The 27,361-nt window shown below is 37.7% G+C and overlaps 1 protein-coding gene across 1 annotated transcript in view; it reads left to right on the top strand.

Annotated features, from left to right (window-relative positions):
• Positions 1-27,361, top strand: part of VWA8 (von Willebrand factor A domain containing 8) — a 366,079-nt gene that overhangs the window by 101,510 nt on the left and 237,208 nt on the right. The window contains exons 15-19 of the mRNA XM_043892308.1: positions 10,492-10,660; positions 13,290-13,367; positions 17,800-17,915; positions 22,366-22,472; positions 26,185-26,291. Of these exons, the coding sequence (XP_043748243.1) occupies positions 10,492-10,660; positions 13,290-13,367; positions 17,800-17,915; positions 22,366-22,472; positions 26,185-26,291 (577 nt within the window). The remainder of the gene's footprint in view (positions 1-10,491; positions 10,661-13,289; positions 13,368-17,799; positions 17,916-22,365; positions 22,473-26,184; positions 26,292-27,361) is intronic.

The raw sequence follows: 27,361 nt of genomic DNA, 5'->3' as shown, positions 1-27,361 counted from the left end.
ACTAAATAATATGCTTTTATTGACATTTCTTGATTTATTTTTCAGTGTTGGGTACTGCCCATTGATTTCCTACTATGGAAAGTTACAGTTTAGATTTCTTCCACCATCCTTTTTCCCACTGCACATGCATACTTCCTATCTCCCATCCTTCCTAAATATTAGGTCATAATTTTGTTTAGAGCTTCATTCAGTGTTTGCATTATTATGATAGCACAGGACTGTACACTGCTGAATCATTCAGTAGACTACAGTTATTTTTCTCTTTTTATGTATGTTCTATTTTTCCTAAAGTTAGTAATTGCATACATGTGAAGAGCAGCAGATACATAAATAAAAAATTAAAATGCAGCTTTTAAATATTACAATAAAGATCTCTACATAATGCTGTGGGAACACAGATAAAGAAGTTGCCTTCTTTTCTTTTTTTCTTGTTCAGTTCAGTTCAGTTGCTCAGTCATGTCTGACTCTTTGCAACCCCATGGACTGCAGCACGCCAGGCTTCCCTGTCCATCACCAACTCCCAGAGTTTATTCACACTCATGTCCTTTGAGTCGGTGATGCCATCCAACCATCTCATCCTCTGTCGTCCCCTTCTCCTCCTGCCTTCAATCTTCCACAGCATCAGGGTCTTTTCAGATGAGTCAGTTCTTTGCATTAAGTGGCCAAAGTATTGGAGTTTCAGCTTCAGCATCAGTCCTTCCAATGAACACTCAGGACTGATTTCCTTTAGGATGGACTGGTTGGATCTCTTGTTACCTCACAGAAACTTATTAGTGAAGGCGAGTTTCTTTAAAATGTTGGCAAATATAAATTTATACTTTGTTTGCACCAAAAAAATAAGTTTTCCAATTTGACTTGACTTTTTATTTTTAAGACAACTAGTAAGTATCCAGTTATTATACAAATATTTTTGTGTGTGAGTGTGTGTGTGTGTGTGTGTGTTAATTGAAATGTGGTTGATTTGTAATATTATTTTCAAGTGTACAACATGGTGATTCAGTATTTCTATAGATTGTACAGTGTATCTTTGTAGCTTACTTTATACATAGTAGTTTGTACATCGTAATCTTCTATTTCTGTCTTGCTCCTCTCTGCTTCTCTCCCAGCTGGTAACTACTAGTTTGTTCCCTGTGTCTGTTGTATTCCTTTGTTCCTTTGTTTTGTGTGTTTGTTTTAGATTGCACAAGTGAAAACATATAGCATTTGTCTTTGTCTAACTTTATTGCACTTAGCGTAATATTGTCTAGATTCATTCACATTGCTGCAAATGGCAGTATTCCATTCTTTTTACACAGAGTAATATTCTAGTGTATACGTGCCACATCTTCTGTATCTGTTTATCTGTTGATGAGCACAGGGTGTTTCCATATTGCGTCTGCTGTAATGTTGCTGTGAACACGGAGGTGCATATAGCTCTTCAGATTAGTGTTTTCATTTCCTGGATTACATACTTTGGAGTAGAATTGCTGGATCATATGGTAGCTCCATTTTAGTTTGCTCTTTTTTTTTTTTCTGAGGACCCTCCATATGGTTTTCCATAGAGGCAACACCAGTGTACATCCCACCAGCAGTGTACTAGGGCTCCCTCTTCTCCACATCCTCACCAGCATTTGCTGTCTGTGGTCTTTCTGGTGGTAGCCAGTCTGATAGGTGTGAGAGGGCACATCACTGTAGTTCCAATTTCCATTTCTCTAACGATTAGCTGTGTTGAGCATCCTTTTCAGGTGCCTTTTGGCCATCTGTAAAACTTGTTTGGAAAAATACTTATTCACATCTTCTGCCATTTTTCAGTCAGGTTGTTTGGTTTGGTTTTTTTTCGGCCCTAAGCTGTATGAACTGTTTGTGTATTTTGGATATTAATCCCTAATCAGACATATCATTTGCAGATACCTTCTCCCATTCCATAGGCTGTCTTTTTATTTTGTTGATGTTTTCTTTGGGTTGTCATAAATGGCCTTTATTATGTTGAGATGTGTCTCCTCTATACCAATTTTGATAAGAGTTTTTTTTATCATGCGTGGATGTTGAATTTTGTCAAATGCTTTTTCTGCATCTATTAAGATAATCATGTGATTTCTAACCTTATTTTTCTTGATGTGATATATCACACTGATTGATTTGTGGATGTTTAATCATCATTGCATCCCTGAAATAAATCCTGCTTGATAATGATATATAATCCTGCTTATAGATTGTTGAATTTGGTTTGTCATTATTTTGTCAAAAAAATTTGCATCTATATTCACATTCATCTGTATTGAATTTGGTTTGTTATTGTTTTGTCAATAATTTTTGCATCTATTTTAACATCTAATATTCTTTTTTGTACTGTCTTAGTTTGGTTTTGGTATAACACAAATTTGTGTTCCCTTATCTTTAATTTTTTGGAGTAGTTAGAGAAGGATAGTTATAGCCCTTTTTTATATGTTTGATAGAATTTCCCTGTGAAGCCATCCGATCCTGGAGTAGTTAGAGAAGGATAGTTATAGCCCTTTTTTATATGTTTGATAGAATTTCCCTGTGAAGCCATCCGATCCTGGACTTGCATAGGAGTTTTTTGAATACTAATTCAATTTCACTGCTAGTGATCAGTCTGTTCAAATTGTCTATTTCTTTCTGATTCAGTCTGGGAAGATAGTATATGTCTAGTCTAGTTATCTAATTTGTTGGCATGTAACTGTTTATAGTATTCTCTTATGTTATTTTTTAACCTCTGTGATATTGATTGTAATATCTTCTCTTTCATTACTTATTTTGTTTATTCGGGTCTTCTTCCCGCCCTCCCCCCCCCCCCCCCCCAGATGAGTCTGACTAAAGGCTTATCCGTTTTGTTCATCATTAAGGGAAAAAAAAGACAGCTCTCGGTTTCATTGATCTTTACAATTATTTTTTGGTATCTACTTTTTCTTTCTCTGATTTTTTTTCCCCTTTCCTTCTACTGACTTTGGGCTTTTGTTCTTTTTCTAATTCTGTTAGATGGTAACTTAGATTTGAGAATTTTCCTGTTTCTTGGGGTGGGCTTGTATTTCTGTGAACTTCCTTCTTAGAACTGCTTTTGCTGCCTCATATGGGTGTTAGAAAGCTGTGTTTTTATTTTCAGTTTGTCTTGAGACATTGTCTAGTTTCGTCTTCAGTTTCTTCATTGATCCATGGGGTTTTTTAGCAGCATGTTGGTTAGTATCCCCGTGTTTGTGTTTCCCCATTCCTTTCTTTAGTTAGTTAGTTTATAGCTGTAGTGGGTCTTTGTTGCTGCGCGTGGACTTTCTCTGGTTGCAGTGAGCAGGGCCTGCCCTCTAGTTGGCAGTGCAGAGACTGCTCGTTGAGGTGGCTTCTCTTGTGGAGCACGGCTTCAGTAGGCGTGCGCATGGGCTTAGTTGCCCCGTGGCAGGTGCAGTCTTCCCAGACCAGGGGTGGAACCCGTGTCCCCTGCATTGGCAGGCAGATTCTTAACCACTCCCACTTCCCTGCACCACCAAGGAAGTCTCTGTTTCTCTCCATATAATTGATTCATGTTTCATACCCTTGTGGTTGGAAAAAACACTTGATATAATTTCTATCCTCTTAAATTTGTAGAGGCATTTTGCCTGTTGTCTCTGTCTCCTCTGAGCACACTCAGGCACTTCAGGTATCCTATAAATTTCATCTTCTGTCCATTTCATCCTTCTCCCGTGGCGTGTTCTGACTAGCCCTGATTTGGACTTGTTGCTCTGCATATGTGCAGTGTACATGTCACCCCTCTCCACTCCCACTGTCCTGTTTCCACTGGTGTCTCTTCTGTATATATCATCAGTTAGGTGTTGAACTTCCTGGGCTGACCTTCTCTTTCTTTCTGTTACATTCTATCAATTTATCAGGACTTAATTAACTTTTCAGAGGCGAGTTGTCTCAAAATGGATTCTCCTCTCTGTCTGAAGAGTTTCTGCCAGTTGAAAGCCTGGTTCCTTTCCTCATCAGTGTTGCTCCTTTTTTAAACCAGAGAAACACACTGTTTTCTTGGAATAAATATGTTGTCCCTTAGGATTATAGTAGATTAGATTCTTCCTTTCAACCACTTGACTACATGTGTCCAGGCTATTTTCCTTTGGTGGAGAGTGGGCAGCTCCACGGAAAGGAAATAGTATAGCATGAAAAGTGGGAAATTCGTGTCCTGTGAGAAAATTAGTTTCATGAGTTGTTCTTGTAAGTAATATGACCATTGTCTAGCATGAGTTGACCCTGTGTTCTGTCCATATCTAATATGTCACTCTTGGCATGAGCATCTGAACTATAAATTAGAAACTCATCACTCGAGTCTTCTATCCTTTCATTCCATACCTAAGCATAGAACTGAGGTGCAGCAAAGTGATTATTATTACTCTTCATCTTTAAATAAACTCATCTATTAATACTTTGTTTCCTTGTGGGGAGTTTGAGATACAGAAAATGATCAAAGGTAGAAGGAAAGGAAGTCAGATTTAGGCTACTTTGCTTCTAGACCCAGTTTGGTAAATTTAGATACCTTTTGGCTTTCAGATAGGAACAATTTTCATGTTTGTGTTCAGCAGGAATCCTGCAGTTACAAGTAACAGCAACAAAAGAACAATCTTAAATTGTCACAAAAAAGAATTTGGTGGTATCTCATGTGTTCAAACAAAGGGAGAGGATGCACTTGGGTCTCAGGAAAAAACTGGAACGAGGACTGTAATGTTGTCTGGACCCTCTAGTGCCCTATACTTCATCTCTTTGTTTCAGATGTCACAGTATCTGATACATAGTAGAACACTTAGTAAATGTTTTGGAATCACGAATAAATCTTAACCCAGAACAAATTCTAGAAAACTCAAGGTAAAGTGATTGTATTCATCCAGTTTTCAATAACTTTCTGAGCTAGCAATGTTTCCTTTTATGAACCTACTAATTAAGACTACTTTGCCCTTAATGACAAGTCTCATAAGGCCCCAAGTCTCATAGGGTCTCATAATTATCAGCTATTAGCAGTGAGCTATCAAGCCTTTCAACTTCATAGTATGAAACCCAGTTTCTATACAATTATATTTGACTCCTTTGCTGACCTTCTTTGTGTCTGATTTTACCGTATGCCTCGATCGTTTCTGTAGTACTCTGCAGGCATTCTTTGCAGCTAATGACATGGCTAAAGTTCCTTTAGGAATAACTTAAGAAATGTCAGAGACTTTCCTTCTAGTGCAAGACGCCTGGAATACTGTGGACACCGTGGTTAGAAATAACATGATGGCCATGCTCACCAGACACCATGCCAGCATTTCCCACAGGAACTAAGGACCAAAATAGAACTATTTCCTTTGATAAGAAAAATTTCTTTGGGGAAAGGAGGAGTACAAATACTACAGGCTTCTAAATGTGTCCCTTCCTGCTGTTGGTCAGAGCCTAGATGAGGGTGGGTAAGACCTCTGTGAATTACCAACAGTTTATTTTACCAGAAGTAGGCTTCTGGTTATCTCAGGAAAACAATAAAGATTAGAGGCCTAGTCTCAGTGGTAATTATATATGTTCTAATGTTTCTGTATTTTTATTGACTGTTTTTTATTGATTATTATTAAACATTGAAGACAGTTTATAATCTTCTAGTTTCTGTTAATCAGTTGTGGACTGTGCGTGGACATTGGGCACAATCCTCAATCTGTTAGATTTTACTCTTACTCACGTTTGAAGGTAGTTAGGATCAGAGCATTCTTTCCTACTTCCCCTAGAAACCTCAGGATCTCTTTGCTAGAAAATTAGCCTGTGTACATTTTTAACAAAATTCAAGTTAGATCCAGGATTTTATGCCCAAGTCTCTGTGTTTGGTTCTCAAAACAAAGTGCTGTAAGCAAATTCTGATTTTGAAAAATAATCCTAAACATTTTTATGGTCAAGGAAAAGTTCTAAACTCTGTGCTTATGAAGGGTCTGTGGTGGTAGTGGTTTAGTCACGAAGTTGTATCCAACTCTTTGCACCCCATGGACTATAACCCGCCAGGCTTCTCTGTCCATGGGGTTTCCCAGGCAAGAATACTGGAGTGGGTTACCATTTCTTTCTCCAGGGGATCTTCCTGACTCAGGGATCCAATGCATTGCAGGCAGCCTCCTGCATTGCAGATGAATTCTTTACCACTGAACCACCAGGGAAGCCATATTACTTATTATTGTATGTATTGCTTATGTCTTTTTATACACAAATGTATCACATGTTTGATACAAGAATGCACCTTCTCTCAAAAATTCATTCAAGACCAGATTTAGACTAGCTGCTCTGCTCTTGATGAAAACCATTATTCTCGCTTCTTACCACTTATCTTTGTTTTGTCTTTGCCAACAAAGGTCTTCAAAAAGGTTCTTGCACTGGTGGTTATTAACAACAGCAATACATTTATCTATTTAACTATTTACTTATCTGTCACACTAGACATTGTGTGGTATAAAGAGGAAGTAGGAATTTGCTTTGCTACATTGCCAAGCAGGAGAAATATGGACTGTGTACAGACCTGTATAACCTCCAGGTTCTGAGTTGGAACATTAGTATTATAGTGTGAAAGGCCAGTTACAAAATCCTTTTTCAGTTCATGATTAGTATCTTTATAAAAGCCTTCTATGTTACTGTTTCAAGTTCTTTAACATACACATTTGACAAAAATGTAGCATATAATTTCCTTCAGAAGATAGAAATTTATTGAAGTTTTGGTTTTATTAATAGCTTTGTAATTCAAATATACAAATCTATATATTTACAGTGTACAGTTTGATAATTTTTTGTATTTTATACACCTATGAAACTGTCACCGCAATCAAGATAATAAATACCTCCATGATCTCCAAAGTGCTGTCAGACCGCTTTTTAATCCTCTCACCACCCTCTCTCACCCCAGCAATCTGCTCCCTGTTAGTCTATATAACGTGCATTTTCTCAGTTCAGTTCAGTTGCTCAGTTGTGCCCGACTCTTTGCGACCCCATGAACTGCAGCACGCCAGTCAAACTCATGTCCGTTGAGTTGGTGATGCCATCCAACCATCTCATCCTCTGTTGTCCCCTTCTCCTCCTGACTTCAATCTTTCCCAGCATCAGGATCTTTTCAAATGAGTCAGCTCTTTGCATCAGGTGGCCAAAGTATTGGAGTTTCAGCTTCAGCCTCAGTCCTTCCAATGAATATTCAGGACTGATTTCCTTTAGGATGGACTGGTTGGATCTCCTTGCAGTCCAAGGGATTCTCAAGAGTCTTCTCCAACACCACAGTTCAAAAGCATCAATTCTTTGGTGCTCAGCTTTCTTTATAGAAAATTTTCTATATGCATTTTCTAGAGCTTTATATAAATGTATTTGCACAGTATGTACTCTTTGGCTCTGGCCTCTCAGCATAATTATTTTGAGATATTCCATGTTGTTGTGTATCAATAATTCATTTCCTTTTTATTGCTGAGAAGCATTGGTAAGTACTTTACTTTCTAAAAACGTGTACTTATGCCCCGAAATAAACATATTGGCTCCAATATTTTAAGCCTTTGTAAAAGATCTTTCTGCTTTAAAGTTTTTTAATCTTTATGAAATGATATCTATTTATCTGAAGTTAATCCGTATCTTTAGTTTCAATTGTTATTTGTTGTTAAATTCTAGTAAAATTGAAGTTAACCTTGATTTAAAATTTTCATAGTGTATGTTTCCTAATTCTCAATTATTTATTACTTCTTCAGACTTTCTGTTACCCACCAGTATGTCAGATCACAGAGCTTCCCACGTAGCACTAGTGGTGAAGAACCCACTTGCAATGCAGGAGACGTAAGAGACTTGGGTTTGATCCCTGGGTTTGAAGATTCCTTAGAGAAGGGCATGGAAATCCACTCCCGTCTTCTTACCTGGAGAATTCCATGGACAGAGGAGCCTGGCGGGCTACAGTCACAGGATCACACAGAGTCAGATGTTACTGAAGAGACTTAGCACACACGCATGCATGTCATATCACGTCTGGGAGTACACGGCCCATCCTCAGGCATACTCTGCTCTCTAACTTTCAGACTCAGAGAACATAACATCATCAGGAAATACATTTCCATATGACCTGTTTATATGTAAGGAAGCCTTCGTGGACAACTTAGCAAGCAAACAGGTTCTTCTCATCCTGTTATTTAGCAGTTGGCTGTTTTTATAGTCAGCTTATACTAATACTTATTTTCCTGACACATCAGCTATCATCAGAAACCACCGCCTTTAAATTTGGCCCGTTCACCTGGGTACCCTGCTGGTGTGAGTGTGTGTACGCGCGCATGCTCAGTTGTGTTAGACTCTGTGACCCCATGGTCTGTAGCCTACCGAGCTCCTCTGTCCGTGGAAGTTTCTTGGCAAGAATACTGGAGTGGGTTGTTGCTATTTCCTACTGCAGGGGATCTTCCCAACCCAGGGATAGAACCTGCGTTTCTTACATCTCCTGCATTGGCAGGCGGGTTCTTTACCACTAACACCACCTGGGAAGCCACTGTGCTAGAGTCCGTACCAAAAAACAAGCCACAATGTACCTCATAAGCAATGACCATCTCCATGTTTAAGTTAAAACCAGCCTGGCTTGCCTTCATGTTAGCTGTTCTTCTAGGCCCGAATCTGCAGCATACCTGTGGCACTTGCTTCTTCGCCTGTTGGTTTGAGGATGGCAATTGAAATTCCCCTTGCTTGTTGGATGTTGGTTTTGTTTTTTCCCTAATTTAGTATCCCTCACCATCTTGAGTGGAAAACTACATCTGCAGCTTTAATTTTGAGCAAAGCACAAATAAGCAGGCTCTGTCTCTCCCACCTTCTTTTGTCCCAGCTAGGAGAGAAGAGGATCAAAGATGAATCCGACATCTGTTGCTGGGCCCTGAAGCAGACTTTCTGGATTATGGCAAACCACTTAACAGAAGTGGAAAATGGAATAATCTTCTCTTTTCAGATCATAGAATTTTCTGTCTAGGTTTTGTTGTGTGACTGTAGTTTCCAGCAATCCTGAGCGATCGTGCCATCCTTAGGACTCTCAAGTCATTGTCTGTGTTGTTATCCTTTTCTCTTTTCCTAGTACAACTTCTTTGGACAGATCATCCCCATGCTATGCTCGAAGATCTATAAATAAGTCTCCCCCCGCCCCCCACCTAGCGAAATGAAATGGTATTTGGTAGCTTTTATGAACTCATGTAGACGTTTCATATGATTATTCCTAAAAACTGCTTTTCCCTGGCTTACAAATGATGCTGTGGCCCTCTAAAATTCTAAATCATACTGTCAGGGACTCAGTGAACCTTCCTATTGTATTGGGAGGACTTTTTCTGCTCTGAAATCTTCAGAGTATTTATCTGATTCTCTCTACACATATCTCATCTCCTGATACTCTCATTGCCCAGCCACGTAACTGTTGAGTTCTATCATAATAGTTGATGACAATGAAGAAATGCCGTTTAGGTCCCTTTATTTTTGTTTTTCTGAAAATCTTGGCAAGTGGTTGAGTTTCATTCCTCCTTTCTCAGCAAGGATGATATAACCTGCAAAAGGTCTATTTGCACTACAGTTTTGAAAATTGATAAGAACTGATATTACTCATGATTAGATCATGATAAAGGGTTTCTAGCCCCTTCTTCTGAAACTACTCAAGTTCATTTCACACACCATAGGAAATCTTATCATATATTTACATCTTCAGATTCCCAACAGCGATTTATCAAAGAGATCACTGTAAAAATCATATTGTTTCCTATTAAATGACAAAAGAGTGAATTACATAGAAGTTCATTTTTCTCCACCTTTTAAAGAACTAAGTATTCTTATTGCCAATCCAAATTTGAATTTTAATCTGATCCCCTATGCTACTTAAATTTTCTGCATTGTAAAAAGTCTCTTCATCCTGAGTTATACTTCTTGGTCTTTCTGTGACTGACAGAAGTTCCTTGCAAGACAGAAGATTTTGGACAAAGACAAGGGACCTATGTAATGAATATAAACTGTTTGGTGTTATGTTTCAAGGGACTATCGGGCTTCCCTTGTGGCTCAGCTGGTAAAGAATCTGCCTGCAATGTGGGAGACCTGGGTTTGATCCCTGGGTTGGGAAGATCCCCTGGAGAAGGGAAAGGCTACCCACTCCAGCATGGAGAATTCCATGGACTGTATCGTCCATGGGGTTGCGAAGAGTCGAGCACAACTGAGTGACTTTCACTTTCACTTTCTTCTTCAAGGGACTGTGGAGTAGATTTATTGTAGGTATAACAACATATCCAAAACATGGATTCATGTTCCCCAAAACAGTGATTCATGCCGGGGATGGAGTTTCATCAGTTGACACGGTACATCACATATTAACCTTTGGTAATTCTTCTTTTGTTTTAATCTTAGGTTTTTAGAATGTCCTGACCTTTGTTTTTTCAAAGCTTGTTCTTTGGGTAATAGCTTTATCTGTACCATAGTCTTATTATTGTCTAGGCTTTAGCTACTGTGACCTAATTTCTAACACAAAAGGTTATGCTTAAAAAGCTTTTTTTTCCCTTTTAGATCGATTTTTCCTGTTCACCCCTCCTTCAGAATCATCGCCTTGGCAGAACCCCCTGTTATTGGAAGCACAACACAGCAGTGGCTGGGGCCAGAATTCTTAACCATGTTCTTTTTCCATTACATGAAACCACTTGTCAAAAGTGAAGAAATCCAAGTGATTAAGGAAATGGTAAGAGTGAGGCCAGCACAAGCCTGTTGCCTTCAGTTACTCTCTTTTTAAGGCATTTTTGACACCTGCTTGAGCAGAGTTGGATATTTTTGGCTTTTTCTCACTGTTTATTTCCAAATTTCCTTATAAAATGGTTCTCAGACGTCAACACTTTTCAGGATCATCTGGAGGGCTTGTTAAATTACAGATCGCCGAGCCAGCGATTCTGGGATGGAAATGAGAATTTACATGTCTGAAGTACTCAGGCGATGCTGGTGCTGTTGGTCAGGGGACCACACTCTAAGAACCAGGCATTTGGGCTGTCTTTCCATTTTCCTCCTGTGGAGACAGTTTGGGGATTCTTTTTCCTTTTAGATTCAGCCAAAGGTGACTATTTAAAGCTCCTACTAAAAGGGGTGGTGGTGGTGGTGGTTTAGTCACTAAGTCGTGTCCAACTTTTAACGAGCCCATTGACTGAAGCCCAAGGCTCCTCTGTCCCTGGGATTTCACAGGCAAGAATATTAGAGTAGGTTGCCATTTTCTCCTCCAACTACAAGAGGAGGCCGAATATATTTTAGTTCCATAGGTTTTGTGGAAAATCCTAGGTATTTCTGGTCACCTTGGGATTGTAGTATAGCCTGTACTTCACTGGTTAGCTGTCTAGTGGCTTGGAGTGCCTGTAATCTATTATTGTGGTGTCTGTCTTAACCAAGCATTATATTTAGAACTTTTGGAATTCTGGGACTTCACTGCTCAGTGTAGTAGCACTAGCCACATTAAATCAAATTTGAAAATTTGGTTGCTCAGTCTTATTTCAAGTGGCCATGGCATGCCGATAGCATAAAGAACATTTCCATCATTGTAGAATATTCTGCTAGACAGTACTGTTCTAGAGCACTAATAACTACACTCATCCCCTTTGCAATACTAGAATGAATTATTTTAATTTTAGGTCTTGTGAGCATGGTTGTGGATAAGGGTGTAGACTTTAAAGTCAAAAATCTTGCCTTTAAATGTCAGATCCACTGCTTATTAGCTTCTGGATCTTGGGTAAATTACTCAACCATATTTTCTTCATCTGATGATGGGGATGATACTACTTACTACATCACAGGATTGATTTAAAGAATGAATGAAAAAAAAAAAAAAAGAATGAATGAGTATATATGGTATAGAGCTTTGAGTTTTAAAAATTCAAAGTACTTAAATGCACAGAGAAACCATGAACAATTTGTTTCTGAAATTGTCATGTTATACCAATCATTATTCTAACATCTCCTGCTCTTTTTAAGTTAAAATTTTAATTTTGTTATTGTTTAAGTAAAATTTTCTTCTTATCAACTCAAATACATATTAAATTAAACTCTGTACTTAAAAGCAGTGAATATATGTTTTCGGGCAACTGTTCTTTATATTTCATTGATAAGTAGATCATGCCCCTCAGATATGTGGGGATTATTTTCATATTTATTTTACTGAAATCAGTTGATTTACAATGTTGTGTTAGTTTCTGCTATATAGCAAAGTGATTCAGAAATGCACATATGTGTGTATATGCATATATACACACACAAGCACACACACATATATATATATGTATACATTCTTTTTCATGTTCTTTTCCATTATGGTTTATAACAGGTTTTTAAGTCCTTGAAAAAATGGACAGTTTGAGCATCTTCCCTTTATACAAGGATATATTAAGTCTCTTAGTAGACATAGGTGTAAGGTTGCTGCTAAATGAAGGAGTTTGGTTTCGTAAGAAAAATGCCTGAATTAGAGTTGAAGCTGACAGAAATGGATGTGATATATGAGAAGTTTCTTATGGTGCACTATGTGCCAGTTTTTAATTGGTTAGCGGTTCCTTTCAGTTTTATCCTTGTGATAGAATTGTAAATGAAGAACGGCCTGGTTTTACCTGATTCTTTTTTTTTTTTTTTTTTTTTATGTATAGTTGACTTACAATGTTGTGTTAATTACTGTTGTATGGCAAAGTGACTCAGTTATACGTATATATACATTCTTTTTCATACTCTTTTTTATTCTGGTTTATCACAGGCTGTTGAATATAGTTCTCTGGGCTATACAGTAGGGCCTTATTGTTTACCCATTCTATATATACCAGTTTGCATCTGCTAATCCTAAACTCCCAATTCATCCCTTACCCCCTTCTTCCCCATCCCTCCTCCCTTTCCCTCCTCCCCCCTCCAGTCTATTCTCTATATCTCTGATTCTATTTCTGTTTTTATAGATAGGTTCATTTGTGTCATATTTTAGATTCCCCATATAAGTGATATCATATGGTATTTGTGTTTCTCTTTCTGACTTCACTTCACTTAGTGTGGTAATCTCTGGTTGCATCCATGTTGCTGCAAATGGCATTATTTTATTCTTTTTTATGGCTGAGTAGCATTCCATTGTATATATGTACCACATCTTCTTGATCTGATTCTTAAAGAGAAAACAGAGGCAAAAGTGTTTCCTGAGAAGATGAATAAGCAACTTTATCCACAGGTTAAGCGTGATACCTATAATCAGAGACTTTATAAAAACATAATTTTAATATTGTTTGATAAGTAGCCATAATTTTTGGTTGCTTGATCATATATCCCAATTTATTCTTTCTTTCCTTAATCCTCTCATAAAATAGGTCCCAAATATGCCTCCGGAAGCTTTGGACAAATTGTTGTCATTTACGCACAAACTCAGAGAGACACAGGATCCAACAGTAAGTCTGGGTTTTCTCCACAGAATTTTCTGTTGTTGACAGGCTGCTTTCTGCTTTATATTCTTAGAGTTCAGTGCTTTAAAATCTATTTTTTAAGCTGATATTTTTATCCCTTCTGCTATAATATGCTTTCTCCTATGTGTATGTGTTACTGTTTCAATGATTCTTCACATTTCTTCCAGCTTCTCCTGGCTGGTGTCACAGAAAACAAGTTTTAGCTCTAGAGGAGTACCTGGGTGTTCCTGGAGTTTGGCTCTGCTCCTCTGTCTCCTCTGCTGAGCAATCTCATGTATTCTTACGGCTTCAAGTATCACCTCTGTGTGGATGCCAACAACTTTCTAGCTTCTAATTTCTCTTTCCTTGTTGATTTTCTATTTCTGATTCTGTTTATGTTTGGGATGGTAGAGGGGAGAAAACTTTTCCCTTCTTCCCCTTTAAGTTCTTTGGCTGGCCTAAGAATTAAATTGACATGAGACTGGTTAACAAAAGCCAAACAACAGATTTAATTTTGTAGATGCAGGAGCCCCATAAAAATCTGATACTTAAAGAAGGGACCAAAGCAGGCAGCTTTTATACCTTTTAAACAAAGAAACAAAATCCAGAAGAATTGACAACAGCAAAGACATTTGGGCTTGGGGTGGTAATTTAGTGAAAAAGAAACAAGGTTTGTTACTATAACCATCTCAGCCCTAAATTCCCTGTTTCTGGTGGTAAGGATGCTTCCTAGGCTCCTGGTACAGGGAGGGTATTTTTTTCATTGGCGGTTCACTTCCTGCTTTCAGGGAGACAAAGAAGGGTCAAGTATCTTTTTTGTACCAACCATCTCCCATCCTAGTGCCTGGCACATAGTAGAAAGTTAACAAATGTTTGATGAATGCATGAATAAATTAATTAGTTATTAATTAATAGGTTGTCCCTAGAGTTTTCTCTCCCAGAGAACATTACATTTTCATAAAAAATAATTCTTTAAGAGGAAAAAAAGAATTTATTTTTTAAATAATTTTTTATCTAAAACCTCTCATATTTCTAAGCTGAATTGCTATTATTAATCATGTTAATCCAAAAAACCCTTGAGGTGTGCTCTTCAATATGCTCACATCCTTACCCTATTTTGGAAGATAAAACTGCAGTTAGAAATTTGATATGATAAATGTTAAGTGTATTAGGATTTTTAAATTAGATTCTCAATTTTTCATTGGTAATAATGTGAGACAAGAAACAGCCAAACCCTTTATTCAGCGCTTAAGTGGCTCAACCTAAAGCTTCTTTCTGATGTAATACTGGATATTATTGTAAAGCATTTTGGTATTATCAACTGACTCAGTATTTTTCAAACTCATGAGAAGTCCTTCTTGATCACTGGAATGAAATACGAAGCCCGAATTCAGTGTCATGTTTGGAATTAGATTAGAATATATTAACCTGGAAAGTTACCATGTGGTTTAATGGGACTCTTGTCATGAAATCCTCTGGATGGAGTCATTTGTCAAACATTTTCCATGATTAAAATAGGAATTTTTGGGATGCAATGAGACAAGTGCTCGGGCCTGGTACACTGGGAAGACCCAGAGGAATCGGGTGGAGAGGGAGGCGGGAGGGGGGATCGGGATGGGGAATAAGTGTAAATCTATGGCTGATTCATATCAATGTATGACAAAACCCACTGAAATGTTGTGAAGTAATTAGCCTCCAACTAATAAAAAAAATTTAAAAAAATTAAAAAAAAAATAGGAATTTTTCTTGGTCTCAAGTATTGGGTGGGAATTGCTAAGTCATATTTAACTTCTGACACTTTCAGTCATACTAGCTAAAACAATCTTATCCTTAATTCTTCCTACTGTCTCATATCCATCCATTGCCAAGTCCTTTGAAACATTTGTTTAATCCCTTCTCTCCTTTCTTATTGGGCTTCCCAGGTGGCTCAGTGGGAAAGAATCCTCCTGCCAATACAGGAGACATGGATTCCATCCCTGGGTCAGTAAGATAAGCTGGAGGAGGAAATGGCAACCCACTCCAGTATTCTTGCCTGGAAAATCCCATGAACAGAGTAGCCTCACGGGCTACAGTCCACGGGGTCGCCAAAAGAGTCGGACACGACTTAGCGACTGAACAACATCTTCCTTCTTCTTGCCAGTAACCTAACTATAGGACTTTATCTCTTTATAGTAAGTAATTGAAGTACCCTTCTGAGTCCTGCCTCAGTTCTTTGTCCTTCAACTACTTTGACTATTACTGCCAGATTAGTCTTTCTAAAACCATGTTACTGCTTTGCACATAGCACAGTCCTATTGCCTTTAGAAGAAACACCAACTCCTTAAAGCGTAGTTCATGGATCTTTGATATTTGGGAGTAAACTTTCCAGCAGGACCCTCTAGTAAAGCTGGGCTGGTTTCCTTACATTCTGCATGTATTTCTGTTCTTGTTGCTTTCCTCCCTTTGTTCATAGCATTTCTCCTACCCACTTGAACATTTTTAAGCCCCTATAGCAGTTGTCAAGTCCTCCACTTATTTTTGCATTAAATTATGTGCTATTTTGAATTGCACTTTATGCTTTTTTATATTTAAATATTGTCTCTGTGTCTAGAATGCAAATTTGTTGAACAAGTCTGAACCAAATGTTTTGCTTATGAAGTCCCTGAAACTTAGAATCTGTTTTTTAATAGAAAAAGGATATGTCATAAATAGTGGTCATACTCCTAACGTAGTCCCCAAAGGAGTGTTTAATCCAAGTTGTCTGAAATATAATGTTAATAACAGCAGACCTGCATCTCATGGAGCTGTGAAATACATGAGGAAGGAGCAATCAATTCTTTTTTTGCTTCCTTGGGAGGTGCAGAGATGACCTTAAGCAAAGTGTTAAAAGGAACAAATGTGTAGTGTAGTTTTAGCATCCTCCCACCATCCATTCTGAATCCTTTGTTAATTTGATAAGAGTCCCCTTTCCCTTTCCTCAGAGGCTCAGGGCCACTTAACTGCCCTGGTCAGACTCTGTGACATTTCACCCTGGCCTCTTCTGTCCCTCCCCTACCCCAGAGGACCAGTTTCTTTAAAAGTTCTCCTCTTGATTTTCAGTGAAAACTACTATCTTCTAATGCTGGTGATCCAAGTTAGGAATTAGGCCAGTAACAATCTGATGCATTGGATTTCTACTAACGTGTAGATCCCGTTCCCTGTTAGGTTTTTTCTTTTTTCTTTTTCATTTCGAGGAGGCTGACTTTGAATAATAATTGCTGCTGTTTGTTTAGCCCTCATATGTGTCTGACCTCTGCTAAGTGCTTTAGAATAATTTTCTAATTTAATCCTCATACTCATAACACTTAAAAGTGAAGGCTTTCTCATTATCATTTTAAAGATGAGGAAATTGGGGCCTGAAGAGATTAAGTAACTTGCCAAAAATCACATAGCTAATAAATGGAAGACTGATTTGTCTGACTCCAAAGCTTATAAACTTTACTATTGCATTATGCTGTCTGCTAAGATAATTTCAAATTCAAGTCCACAAATGTTTATTGGTACTTAACGATGTCCTGAGCTCTTTACTAGCAGCTCTGTTAATGGAATTTGGGGAAGGATAAGAATATGAAGTGAAATTATTCTAACAGTGTAGGAGAAGGTTTCCGAACTGTAAGCTGCCACCCAGGTGATAACTGGCTGACACCTCTGTGATCAGCAGCCTAAATTGTCCACAACTCTTTTTCTCTATTTCAGAAGCCAGATGTTTACTTAAAGCTCTAAGCATTTTCTGGCTGTCTTAACAGCTTTGCTTTGTATAAGCGGGGTGGGAGTGGAAATGAATGTGTGTGTGTTCATTCCCTTAGTCCTGTTCAACTCTTTGTGACCCCAATGGACGTGTGTGTGTTCATTCCCTTAGTCCTGTTCAACTCTTTGTGACCCCATGGACTGTAGTCAGCCAGGTCCCTCTGCCCGTGGGGCTTTTCAGGCAAGAAAACTGGCATAGGTTGTAATTTCCTGCTCCAGGGGATCTTCCAGACCTGGAGATCAAACCCCCTTCTACTGTGTCTCCTGCATTACAGGCAGATACCTTACCCACTGAGCCATTGGCGAAGCCCCAGTTAGCTGTACATAAGGGCTATCTGTAAGTCAGGTTCAGTCTGTAAAATGTAACATCTTTCCTCTATCCAACCTCCTTCCCCTCCTCGGGGCGGGGGGGGGGGGGGGGGGAATGTATACACAACACTTTAATTGAATTTAATTAATAAATACTTTTCGTGGATTTTTTTTTAAAGCTATCTTTAAGGATGTTTTAAGTGTAAATTGGTTTTTGTTTATTTGTAATTCATTAACAGTAAGTACATAGTTAAGTTTGGCCTTGTCATTCAGGAATAATGAATTCTGTTATGAAACTCATCCAAAGGCACTTTCAGCAAGTTGAAACAGAACTCTTTACCAGCCTGTCTTTGCCTTTTGGCAGGCGCAGTCACTGGCGGCATCCCTTTCTACGAGACAGCTGTTGAGGATTTCTCGTCGCCTGTCACAGTACCCTAACGAGAACCTTCACAACGCTGTCACCAAAGCCTGTCTTTCCAGGTAACCATGTTCTCCTTTCTCACTGAATCCAACTCTCTGGGTCTTTGCTAAAATAGTACACAGAAGTTTGATAGTCTGTGCTCACATCTGGAAAAAGTTATCAGTCTGAACATGTAGCTTTTTCAGCCTTGTATGCAGTGTTTTCCTACGTTATCTTACTTAGGCATAATAATAAAGAGATTTTTATACATGATAAAGCTGAGTTACTTACTCAGATCAGACAGTAGTGAATAAGGAAAAGTAGGTTGGCATTTGAATGCTGGTTCATGTGTCTTCTGAGAGAGAGGTCTTAAGCATTACACATGGCACTTCCCAAATTTGCACTGGAACTTTCCATGCGGGGTAGTATGACATGTCCTGTTGCCCAAGTATGAAAAAACTAGCATCTTTTCAGTCTACACTAATATTTTTCATACTTGTTTGGAAATTATTTTAAACACTGACTTATAGAATTTCCTTACAGAACCATGCTTACATGAAACTATTTTAAAAGAGTAGTTAGAAAAGATTAATAACACCATACAATCGACCTGAAGATTTCTTTTAGACTCTCTTCACATGATCTTTCAATTATTTTTCTGGTGGTTATAACTGTTGTCCATTCATTCCTTGATACATTAGAGGACTTAAAAGAGAAACTGTATTCAGCTTAGGAAAATCTCTTAACTGCCCTCTATACATTTTCAGCTTAGTGGAAAATTTTCTTGCAGTCAAAGTAAGTTCCTTGTGTTGCAACTTCAGTTTGTTCTGTGGTGAAATGAGGCTAAAGTGAGGCTCGTTTCCAGTGCTTTGAAGTAATTCTTTGAATAACTAATAATCATGAGAAATAATAAAGTTGATTCTCTTAAGTAGATAATTCAACTTCTAAGTGAAAATTATGAAAAATGCTTCAATTGCCTATTTTTTAGGGTCATGAGCTGAAGAAAATACATACAGAAAGATAGATTTGTTATCTAGCCAGTGTTTTCTTAGTCAGAACTAAGTTATAGTTAATAGAAGTAAATAGTCAATGCTAAGTAATATAAAGAGTTTCAAAGCCTAAGGGAAAGTAGTACTTTGGAATGAATGAAATAATCATACACAGAGCATTTTAGAGGCCATTCTAGTGAGTAGACAATGAAAACACAGCAATTCACTTTGAGTCTAGTATAGTCTTAATACCTAAACCAGGTAAGAATAACATATGAGAGGAAAATTATAAATCACATTCATGGAATGTGTACAGAAATCCTAAATGAAATACTAACAAACCAAATGTAGATACATATTATATATAATTTATCTGTATAAATAAATTATGAGCAACCTGGAGTTACCTCAAGAATGTGAAGAAATTTCAATATTCTTTTTTTAAATTTACCATATTAACATGAGTGAGTGAGAGTGAAGTCACTCAGTCGAGTCTGACTCTCTGTGACCTCATGGACTGTAGCCTGCCAGCCTCTCCATCCATGGGATTTTCCAGGCAAGAGTACTGAAGTCAGTTGCCATTTCCTTCTCCAGAAGATATTCCTGACTCAGAGATCGAACCCGGGTCTCCTGCGCTGCAGGCAGACTCTTTACTGTCTGAGCCACAAGGGAAAGCATAGTAACATATTACATATTAGCATATTACTGAGAAAAATTTTCATTTTAATAAATCATTAAGAAGGGTTTGACAGAACTCAGCAGCCAAACTTGAAAACAAACCACAGCAAAAGTAGACAAACAATATGCTTAGCTAACCATGAATCAAAGAGAAGTTCTCAATCTGATAAAGGGCAGGTACTAAAAATTTATAGCAAACATTCTTAGGGCATATTACTTTATAGAGCTAGGAACTAAACAAGAATGTTGCCTCTTGTACTTTTAGATTGGCTAAAAGTTGTATGATTAGCTACATAAAAAAATTCAAGAGAAGCTTCATGTAAACTACATTTTAGAACAGATGCAATATAATGATATTACTTATACACCCAAGTCAGTGATATTCCTATCCATATATTCCAGTAAAAATCAATAAAGAAGTTGAATTTAAAAAAAAATAATACCATTCAAAAATAATAATAGAAAGCTTTGCAAACCTGAGAATAAATTTAATGAGTGGCATATAATTCTTTTATGGAAAAAAGCATGAATCTCTATTAAAAGTTGTAAGAGATTGCTGTGGGAAATGGGATACTGTACTATGTTCATAAAACAGAAGATGAAGTATTTTTCCCTACAAGCTGTTTTTTCCCCCTACATTGATACGTAGATATAGTTTGGTCAAATACCACCAAGGTTACAGTGAATTAGACAAGTTTATCTTGAAATTAATATAAAAGGCCAATAACATCCAAAGAAATTTTGAGAAAGATTGAGGAGATACACTTTCTCTACCAGATATCAAAATCCATTATAAAGTTATATTTATTTTTAAAGTGATGTTGGTGCAAGAAAAGACAAATAGAGCATTAGAATAGACTCTCGAGCCCTGAAACAGACCCACATATTTTTGGGAACTTGGTATTAATATATGTTACAAGTAGCGTTATAAATCAGTGTGGAAGAGCTAAGGGTTGGCCTCCTATTGCCTGATATGCTTCATTTTCCTCATTTGTTCGGGTGGTCTAATGTTTTTGAGAATGTAGGTTCTAGTTGTAAATATATTTAAACTTCCATGCTACTTCTGATTATTTGGTAGGGCTGTCTGGTACGTGGTTGCAAATAAATCTGAAGCATGTTCAATTTCAGCAGGGGAGAGTACCATATTGCAAACGATAACTGTCATTGCCATTGAAATGGAGACATACACGCCTTGTTTGCTGTCCTCTGCAGGCTTCGGAGGGCGGTTTGGAACAGTTTAGTACAGGGACAATGTGAGGAGAGGTTGCCAGACAGATTATATAGATGTAAATGGTTTCTGGGAATGGCACACAATGTCTAAGCTTGGAAACCATCATGCCAATCAAGGTGGTTTGAAGGTCATTGTCAATCAATGGATATGCAGCCACAGGGCATGATGTTCATGAGACAGTGATGAGAGAAAGGTAGGGCAGGGTGCCAAGACGAGGGCTCAGGAAACAAGATGAAAGCCCAGTTTACCAGGTCTGAGAGAGGAAGTGAGGGCTTGGCTTTGAATGACAAGGCATCAATCTGAAAACCATGATGAAAGGTCAGAGAACAGCAGTAAGCCTCACTTGATGCTGAGCTGATGACCCCCGCCACCCGCCATCACAGCCCAAAACCAAAATGAGGCAGTCGGCGAGAGATGGTTGACTTCAGATGTGTGGTTTGGAATGTTACAGGGACGGGAAACCCAACCGTTTTTTACATATTTAGGCTTTTGCTTTCTTACTCACACCAGCATCTCTTTTATTTATGCTTATACTCAAGCCTGTGGGAGCCACCAGAGATTTAGAGCTATGGAAAACACCGTTTAGTAGTTTATGTTCTTGGGACTTGCCCAGCAGTGCAGTGGTAAAGACTGTGAGCTTCCACTGCAGGGGGTGCAGATTCAGTGCCTGGTGGGGGAACTGAGATCCAGCAAGCCGTGTGGAATGGCCAAAAAAAAAAAAGTGCAAGTTCTTAGTATGTTTATTGAAACATCATGGCACATAATTTTGTGTGGAAAGGAAACTCTGTTTTCATGTTCTAAGCTCATGATGTTCATGTAATCTGTTTGTAATTGAAGTATGCCTCTGTCACTCACTAGATGGTTGTTTTGACAACATAGGTATGGAATAGATAAGCAGGTAAAATTTTTTTAATGGAAGGAAAAACCAAACTGAATAATTTTAAAGTCATACAGTAATTTGTTATATATGTTCTAATTTGTGTTAGAAAATAAAGAAAACCTCATTCATCCACCTTTGCTAATTTGAATTTGTGATTGCCAGTTTAAAGAACGTTAAAGTGGGGTTGTTGTATCTATTTAAGAAAACTGGAAAAGTCAGTTAAATGATAAACAAGATTTACAAGTTATACCAAATCCATTTTAAAAAGTAAATTATGTCCTGCAAACTATTGTATATAAACAGATAGTGCTAATTACACATTGTCTAGTCGCTCAAGTTGTGTCTGACTCTTTTGTGACCCTGCGGACTGTAGCCTGGCAGGCCCCTCTGTCTATGGTATTTCCCAGGCGAGAATACTGGAGTGGGCTGCCATTTCCTTCTCCAGGGGATCTGCCCAACCCAGGGGTTGAATCCATGTCTCTGGTGTCTCCTGCATTGGCAGGTGGATTCTTTACTACTGTGCCACCTGGGAAGCCACAATTAAACATTAGTTTTCCTTATTAAAGGAGATTTAATAAACATACTTCATCTTCATACATGCTTGAATTTTATTCTAAAGTATTTTATTATTAAGATTTCACAGATCAAGACAGATCATCCTTAATTGGTCATGTGTCTCTCTAAGTTTCAGAAGATATTTTGGAATCACAGAAAGCTTTGACTTTATCAATCCATCATTCCTACCCCACCAGGTTTTTACCAAGCCTTGCAAGGTCAGCATTAGAAAAAAATCTGGCAGATGCTGCAATAGAAATAAGTACTGATAATAGTCCGGAGTCTGATTTGGAGGATTACAAATGTAAGTATTTGAATTGTTTCTCTTTTAAGTGAATTACTAAACATTTGTATTATTTATTACGTGTGTGTGTGTGTATGAAAATTGCTCAGTTGTGTCCAACTCTTTACATCCCCATGGACTGTAGCCTGCCAGGCTCCTCTGTCCATGGAATTCTCCAGGCAAGAATACTGGAGAGGGTTGCTGTTGCCTTCTCCCTGGTATCTTCCCAACCCAGGAATCAAACCCAGGTATCCTGCATTGCAGCGGATTCTTTACCATCTGAGCTACATATTATTATATTAATAATAATGTAATAAATTATTATTATTATTTCAATTAAAAATGTTTTTGGTCTCCACCCATTTTGTTTCATGTATTGTGTTGAAGAATCTTTTATTTTAAAAAATGTTTCCTTTATTTCAGTGCATACCAGATGTAGGTCCTCCCCCAAGAGGTCACAATTGACATGAATATTAAAAGCTCAGATAATTCCTACTGTAAATAAACATGTAACTTTGTTTTACCTTTTATTTCAAGGGTCTTTCACCATAGGACCTAGTGTTCTGTTCTCTTTGCACAGCATTTACATTTTGGGGACCACCAGTGTCCTACAGGACATGTTTGGGAAACTGTCTAGGTTGATGTAGACTAAAATAATATTCTGAGTATCACTTCATGTCTTCTTACTCCTTTCATTTCTACCTGATTGTCTTTTATGCTACTTCTTTTCTGGATAACCATAAGTATAATTTGAGTTTGGGGGAGGTTTGGATCTTTCTGTAAAAGTACCCTGTTCTTCATTTAGAGCACAATGACAGGTTCTCTGCTTTTTGAGGGTCATTAACTGTCTTATAAAAATATCCAATGTGTGATCACTCTCTTAAAGGGACTTATTGTGACTTTCTTTGCAGTAGATGTTTTTAATAGTTGAAGATACATTGAAATGAGAACTTTATATTAAGGAGATAAGGTGATTTTTTTACAGTAAAATACAAACTCAACATACTAATGGATCTGGCTACAGAAATGCAGAGCCAACTCAGAGACAGAATAACTCTGGGACTTGGAGATTCATAACAGCACTTGATTGAATCCTTCAACATATTCCCCCCCCCGACCACCCAAAAAAAAAGATTGCATCATTCAAATGATAGATTGTTTAGTCTTGGTAATAAGCCAGTGTTGGCAGTTCCCATCTAAGCCTTGTGTAGGAAGAAGATAAGGAAACTAAGAGGCTTTTGACTTATCTGGTCCCATTCATCTTTAATATCTTCTTTCTTGTAGAGAATTCCTGTAATTTATCCTCCTGTTCAGAGGATGAGGTTCACCAAACAGCCTTCTGATAAGGATTTGGCTTTCCATGCAAGTCTCCTTCTGAATAAAATGCTGATATGGAAACAATATATCATGTAGTCTATATGAAATTTTCAGTTTTCATTGCAATGTAATATATTACAGTTCTGGTTTTATATATCAATTTATCTATAGATTAAAATATGTGTCTTTAACATTCTCCTGGGAGTTGGGTGTGCCCTCTGTTGTAAGGATAAAATCAGATTTTGAGCCTACCGGACTGAGGACCTTGACAAATTTACCAAATTAATGCCATCCCGTGAGATTTCTTAGAAGACCGCTAGCCACCTTTCCACCAGGGAAGTACTACCATCACCATTCTCTGAGTGCCTTTCCCTTTTCTAGCTTGCGATTGTAGCAGTAAACATTGGCTGAGTTATTTAAATGTTCTTAAAGTCCTAAATCTACTGAATTGGTATCTTTCATAAACTAAGCCATAGATGGTGTCAAATGCTGTTTGAACCTGAAGTCGTGTGTCATCTCAGCATATGAGTATGTAGTAAACTCACTGCCACAGTCCTGGTCTTTCCCTTTACAGTTTTGTATGGGGTCTATTTCAGAGACCTGGTGGACTTCCTGGTAGCTCAGACAGTAAAGCATCTGCCTGCAGTGCGGGAGACCCAGGTTCAATCCCTGGGTCGGGAAGATCTCCTGGAGAAGGAAATGGCAACCCACTCCAGTATTCTTGCCAGGAAAATCCCATGGACGAAGGAGCCTGGTAGGCTACCGTCTGTGGGGTTGCAAAGAGTCGGACACGACTGAGCGACTTGACTTTCTTTCTTTCAGAGACCTGAAAGTAGTAAGTAAATAGTAAATTCTTGGCATGGCAGCTCATGGTTTTCTCCGCCAATAGAACTTTTGAATGAAAGGAAATGGCAGGGAGCATTGGAGGTAGAGGTCTACTGTGTTTTGGCAAATGTGTAGCACTCAGTGGTGATTAAACAGGCTGGGAGTGTAATTATTTTAACCTCAAAATTGTTCATGGTACTCCATAGAAGTAAATATTGGTTTCTCTCCTTGTCTTTCAAAATGCGCTAGCACAAAAATAGCCAATTTTTCATTTTAAAGAGAAGGGAGAAAAGATGGGACAGTTGCCTAAGACGTTGTAATTGTCCACCTGCTTGCTCAGGTGTGTCCACAGGGTGAGATTTATTTGGAGATCACACTGCAGAAAGAACATCGTTGTGGTTGTCATTTAGTCACTAAGTCCTGTCTGACTCTTTGCCACCCTGTGGACTGTAGCCCACCAAGCTTCTCTGTCCCTGCGATCTCCCTGGCAAGAACACTGGAGTGGGTTGCCATTTCCTTCTCCAGGAGATTTTCCTGACCCAGGGTTCCCCTGTCTCCCTGCTTTGCAGATGGATTCTTTACCACTCAGCTACCTGGAAAGCCAGAAAGAACAGCATCCGATACTAAATTCTGTTTTTAGCTCTACCTATACTGGGTGATTTTAAGCTCTAGCTATAGCTGGGTGATTTTAAGCAAATTATTTAATTCATGTTCTTCTTAGCTTCCTCGTAACTCTTGTTGCCTTGTTAAGAAATTTACATGAAATCATGTGAGAAAACAATGAGCCGAAGCTGAGGTCTGGCACATGGAAGGTTCTCAATAAATAATAGCTTCTATTATGGTCAATATGACTACAACAACTAAAATTATTACGTTATTATCATGGGCCTTCAAATGTGTCATGTATTGAGTATGTGTATCTCCTTACCATAGAGAATTCATGTGAGATATGTCCCCTGACTTGAAGAAATTTGTAACTTAGTTTCATGGCTTTAAGCAGCTCATTTTCTGTTCTAGACCAACTACTTAAAGCAAATAGGGGACAATACAGTATAATCATCACAGAGCAACTGTAGCACCTGCGGTGCTTATTTGGAAATACAGATCTGGACCTTTCCTAAAACTAGTGGTTTGAAAGGTCTGGGGTCAGTTCATCTGTATTTTTGACTAGAGCTCTAGGGGATTCTTCTATGGGTTCTAGAAAAAGAAAATATATTCATGGTACTTCCGAATTTTCAAATGTATGTATTTTAGAGTCTCTGACCAAACAGCTCATAAAGGTGGCTTGACTGAGTTCTGGGTTTTTCAGTCTCAATCTTATCTATATGTTGCTTCCTCCATATGTTGTTTTCAATAAAATTTTTAATATTTTGAAATATCGTCAGCCTTTTTGTAGAGCTTTTAAGATTTTTTTGCAAAGCTATGATGGTTTATTACTACCTTCAAGCTTATTTCTTTTAGATGTTAGATTAAAATTCCTTGATGAGCCTACAAAATGTTAAAGATGCTATATTGTATCCTGTTCAGGCTGGACTTGGCTTCTCTGAGGACAAGGCTACAAGTAATTCTCTTTCCTATGTGAAATGTTTAGGTGAAGTCTCTTCTGGATCTCTGAGGATTGGCGCGGTTAGTGCACCAATCTATAATGCCCACGAGAAAATGAAAGTGCCTGATGTTTTGTTCTATGACAACATCCAGGTAAGATCAGGAGTTTGCATTCATGGGTAAATAAATCACCTCTTACATTGTGGAAATTAACTCCAGTTCAAGTATAACTGATGTCTATGTTTGTAATCTGCTAAGTTTCATTTGGATGTTGCAGAATGAAGTGTTGAAACATCTTTTATTATTCCATTGTAAAGTTATAAATTCTTTCCAAAGTTACTTGAGAATGGAAAGAGTTGCTGCAATGATTAGAGTAATAAATTTATATGCACACATAACTATATTTTAAGTAAAATGAATATATTATTAAATTAAAAACAAAAAGCACTCATATTCATTCTCCTGCATTTTTGTTAGTTAAATCATTTCAAGTAATTGAAAGAAGGATGTGTCCTATGTGTTCTTTTCCTCATGTTTCTTTCCTTTTTCTGAAAATGCCTAGTATTTTTCTATTCTTTACTTTTTTAAATCTTTTTTCAGTGGACCAGAGTAGACAAATTTCCACTTGTATATGGTGCTTCGACTAAGACACAGAAAGAAGTGTGTGCCCAGAAAGATGTATTATAGATGTTCACTTTAATAAGAAATTTTTCAAGAGAAAATTATTCATAATATGAAAGGATTTTTTTCTTTTCCAGATTTTCTGTCATGTGGTCATGTATTTATTTTATAATATAAAACATACTTAAATATTTCTCTAATATATGGCCAGCAATTTGAATATATATTATAATCCCACATTTACAAATTATGTTTGAAGTAGTTCTTACCATTTTCTCTGTATTAAGGAATTAGAGAATTAAAGTAAATTATTTTTATCTGCCATTCCCCAATTCTGATTGTTGTCCTATGAGTACCATAATTTGTGTCCCTACATTATATTAACAATAAAAGGTATCTAGGCAAATTCTTCTTTCTCCATAAAAGTCTTGATTAAATATTTTTGAAGTCTGTCCAAATTATAATTACCCATGACATAGTGAAAGGCATAGCCTGGATTTGCTTTTTCTTTTTTTTTTTCATTCTATGGGCCATTAACTAACGTCAGTTTTATTTTTCTTCCAGAGCATTAATGCTCTTATACAAGCAGGGAACAAAAGACC

This window comes from Cervus elaphus, chromosome 30 (assembly GCF_910594005.1).
Source record: "Cervus elaphus chromosome 30, mCerEla1.1, whole genome shotgun sequence".
NCBI classification, from domain to species: domain Eukaryota; kingdom Metazoa; phylum Chordata; class Mammalia; order Artiodactyla; family Cervidae; genus Cervus; species Cervus elaphus.
This window is presented reverse-complemented; position numbering and strand designations above follow the sequence as displayed.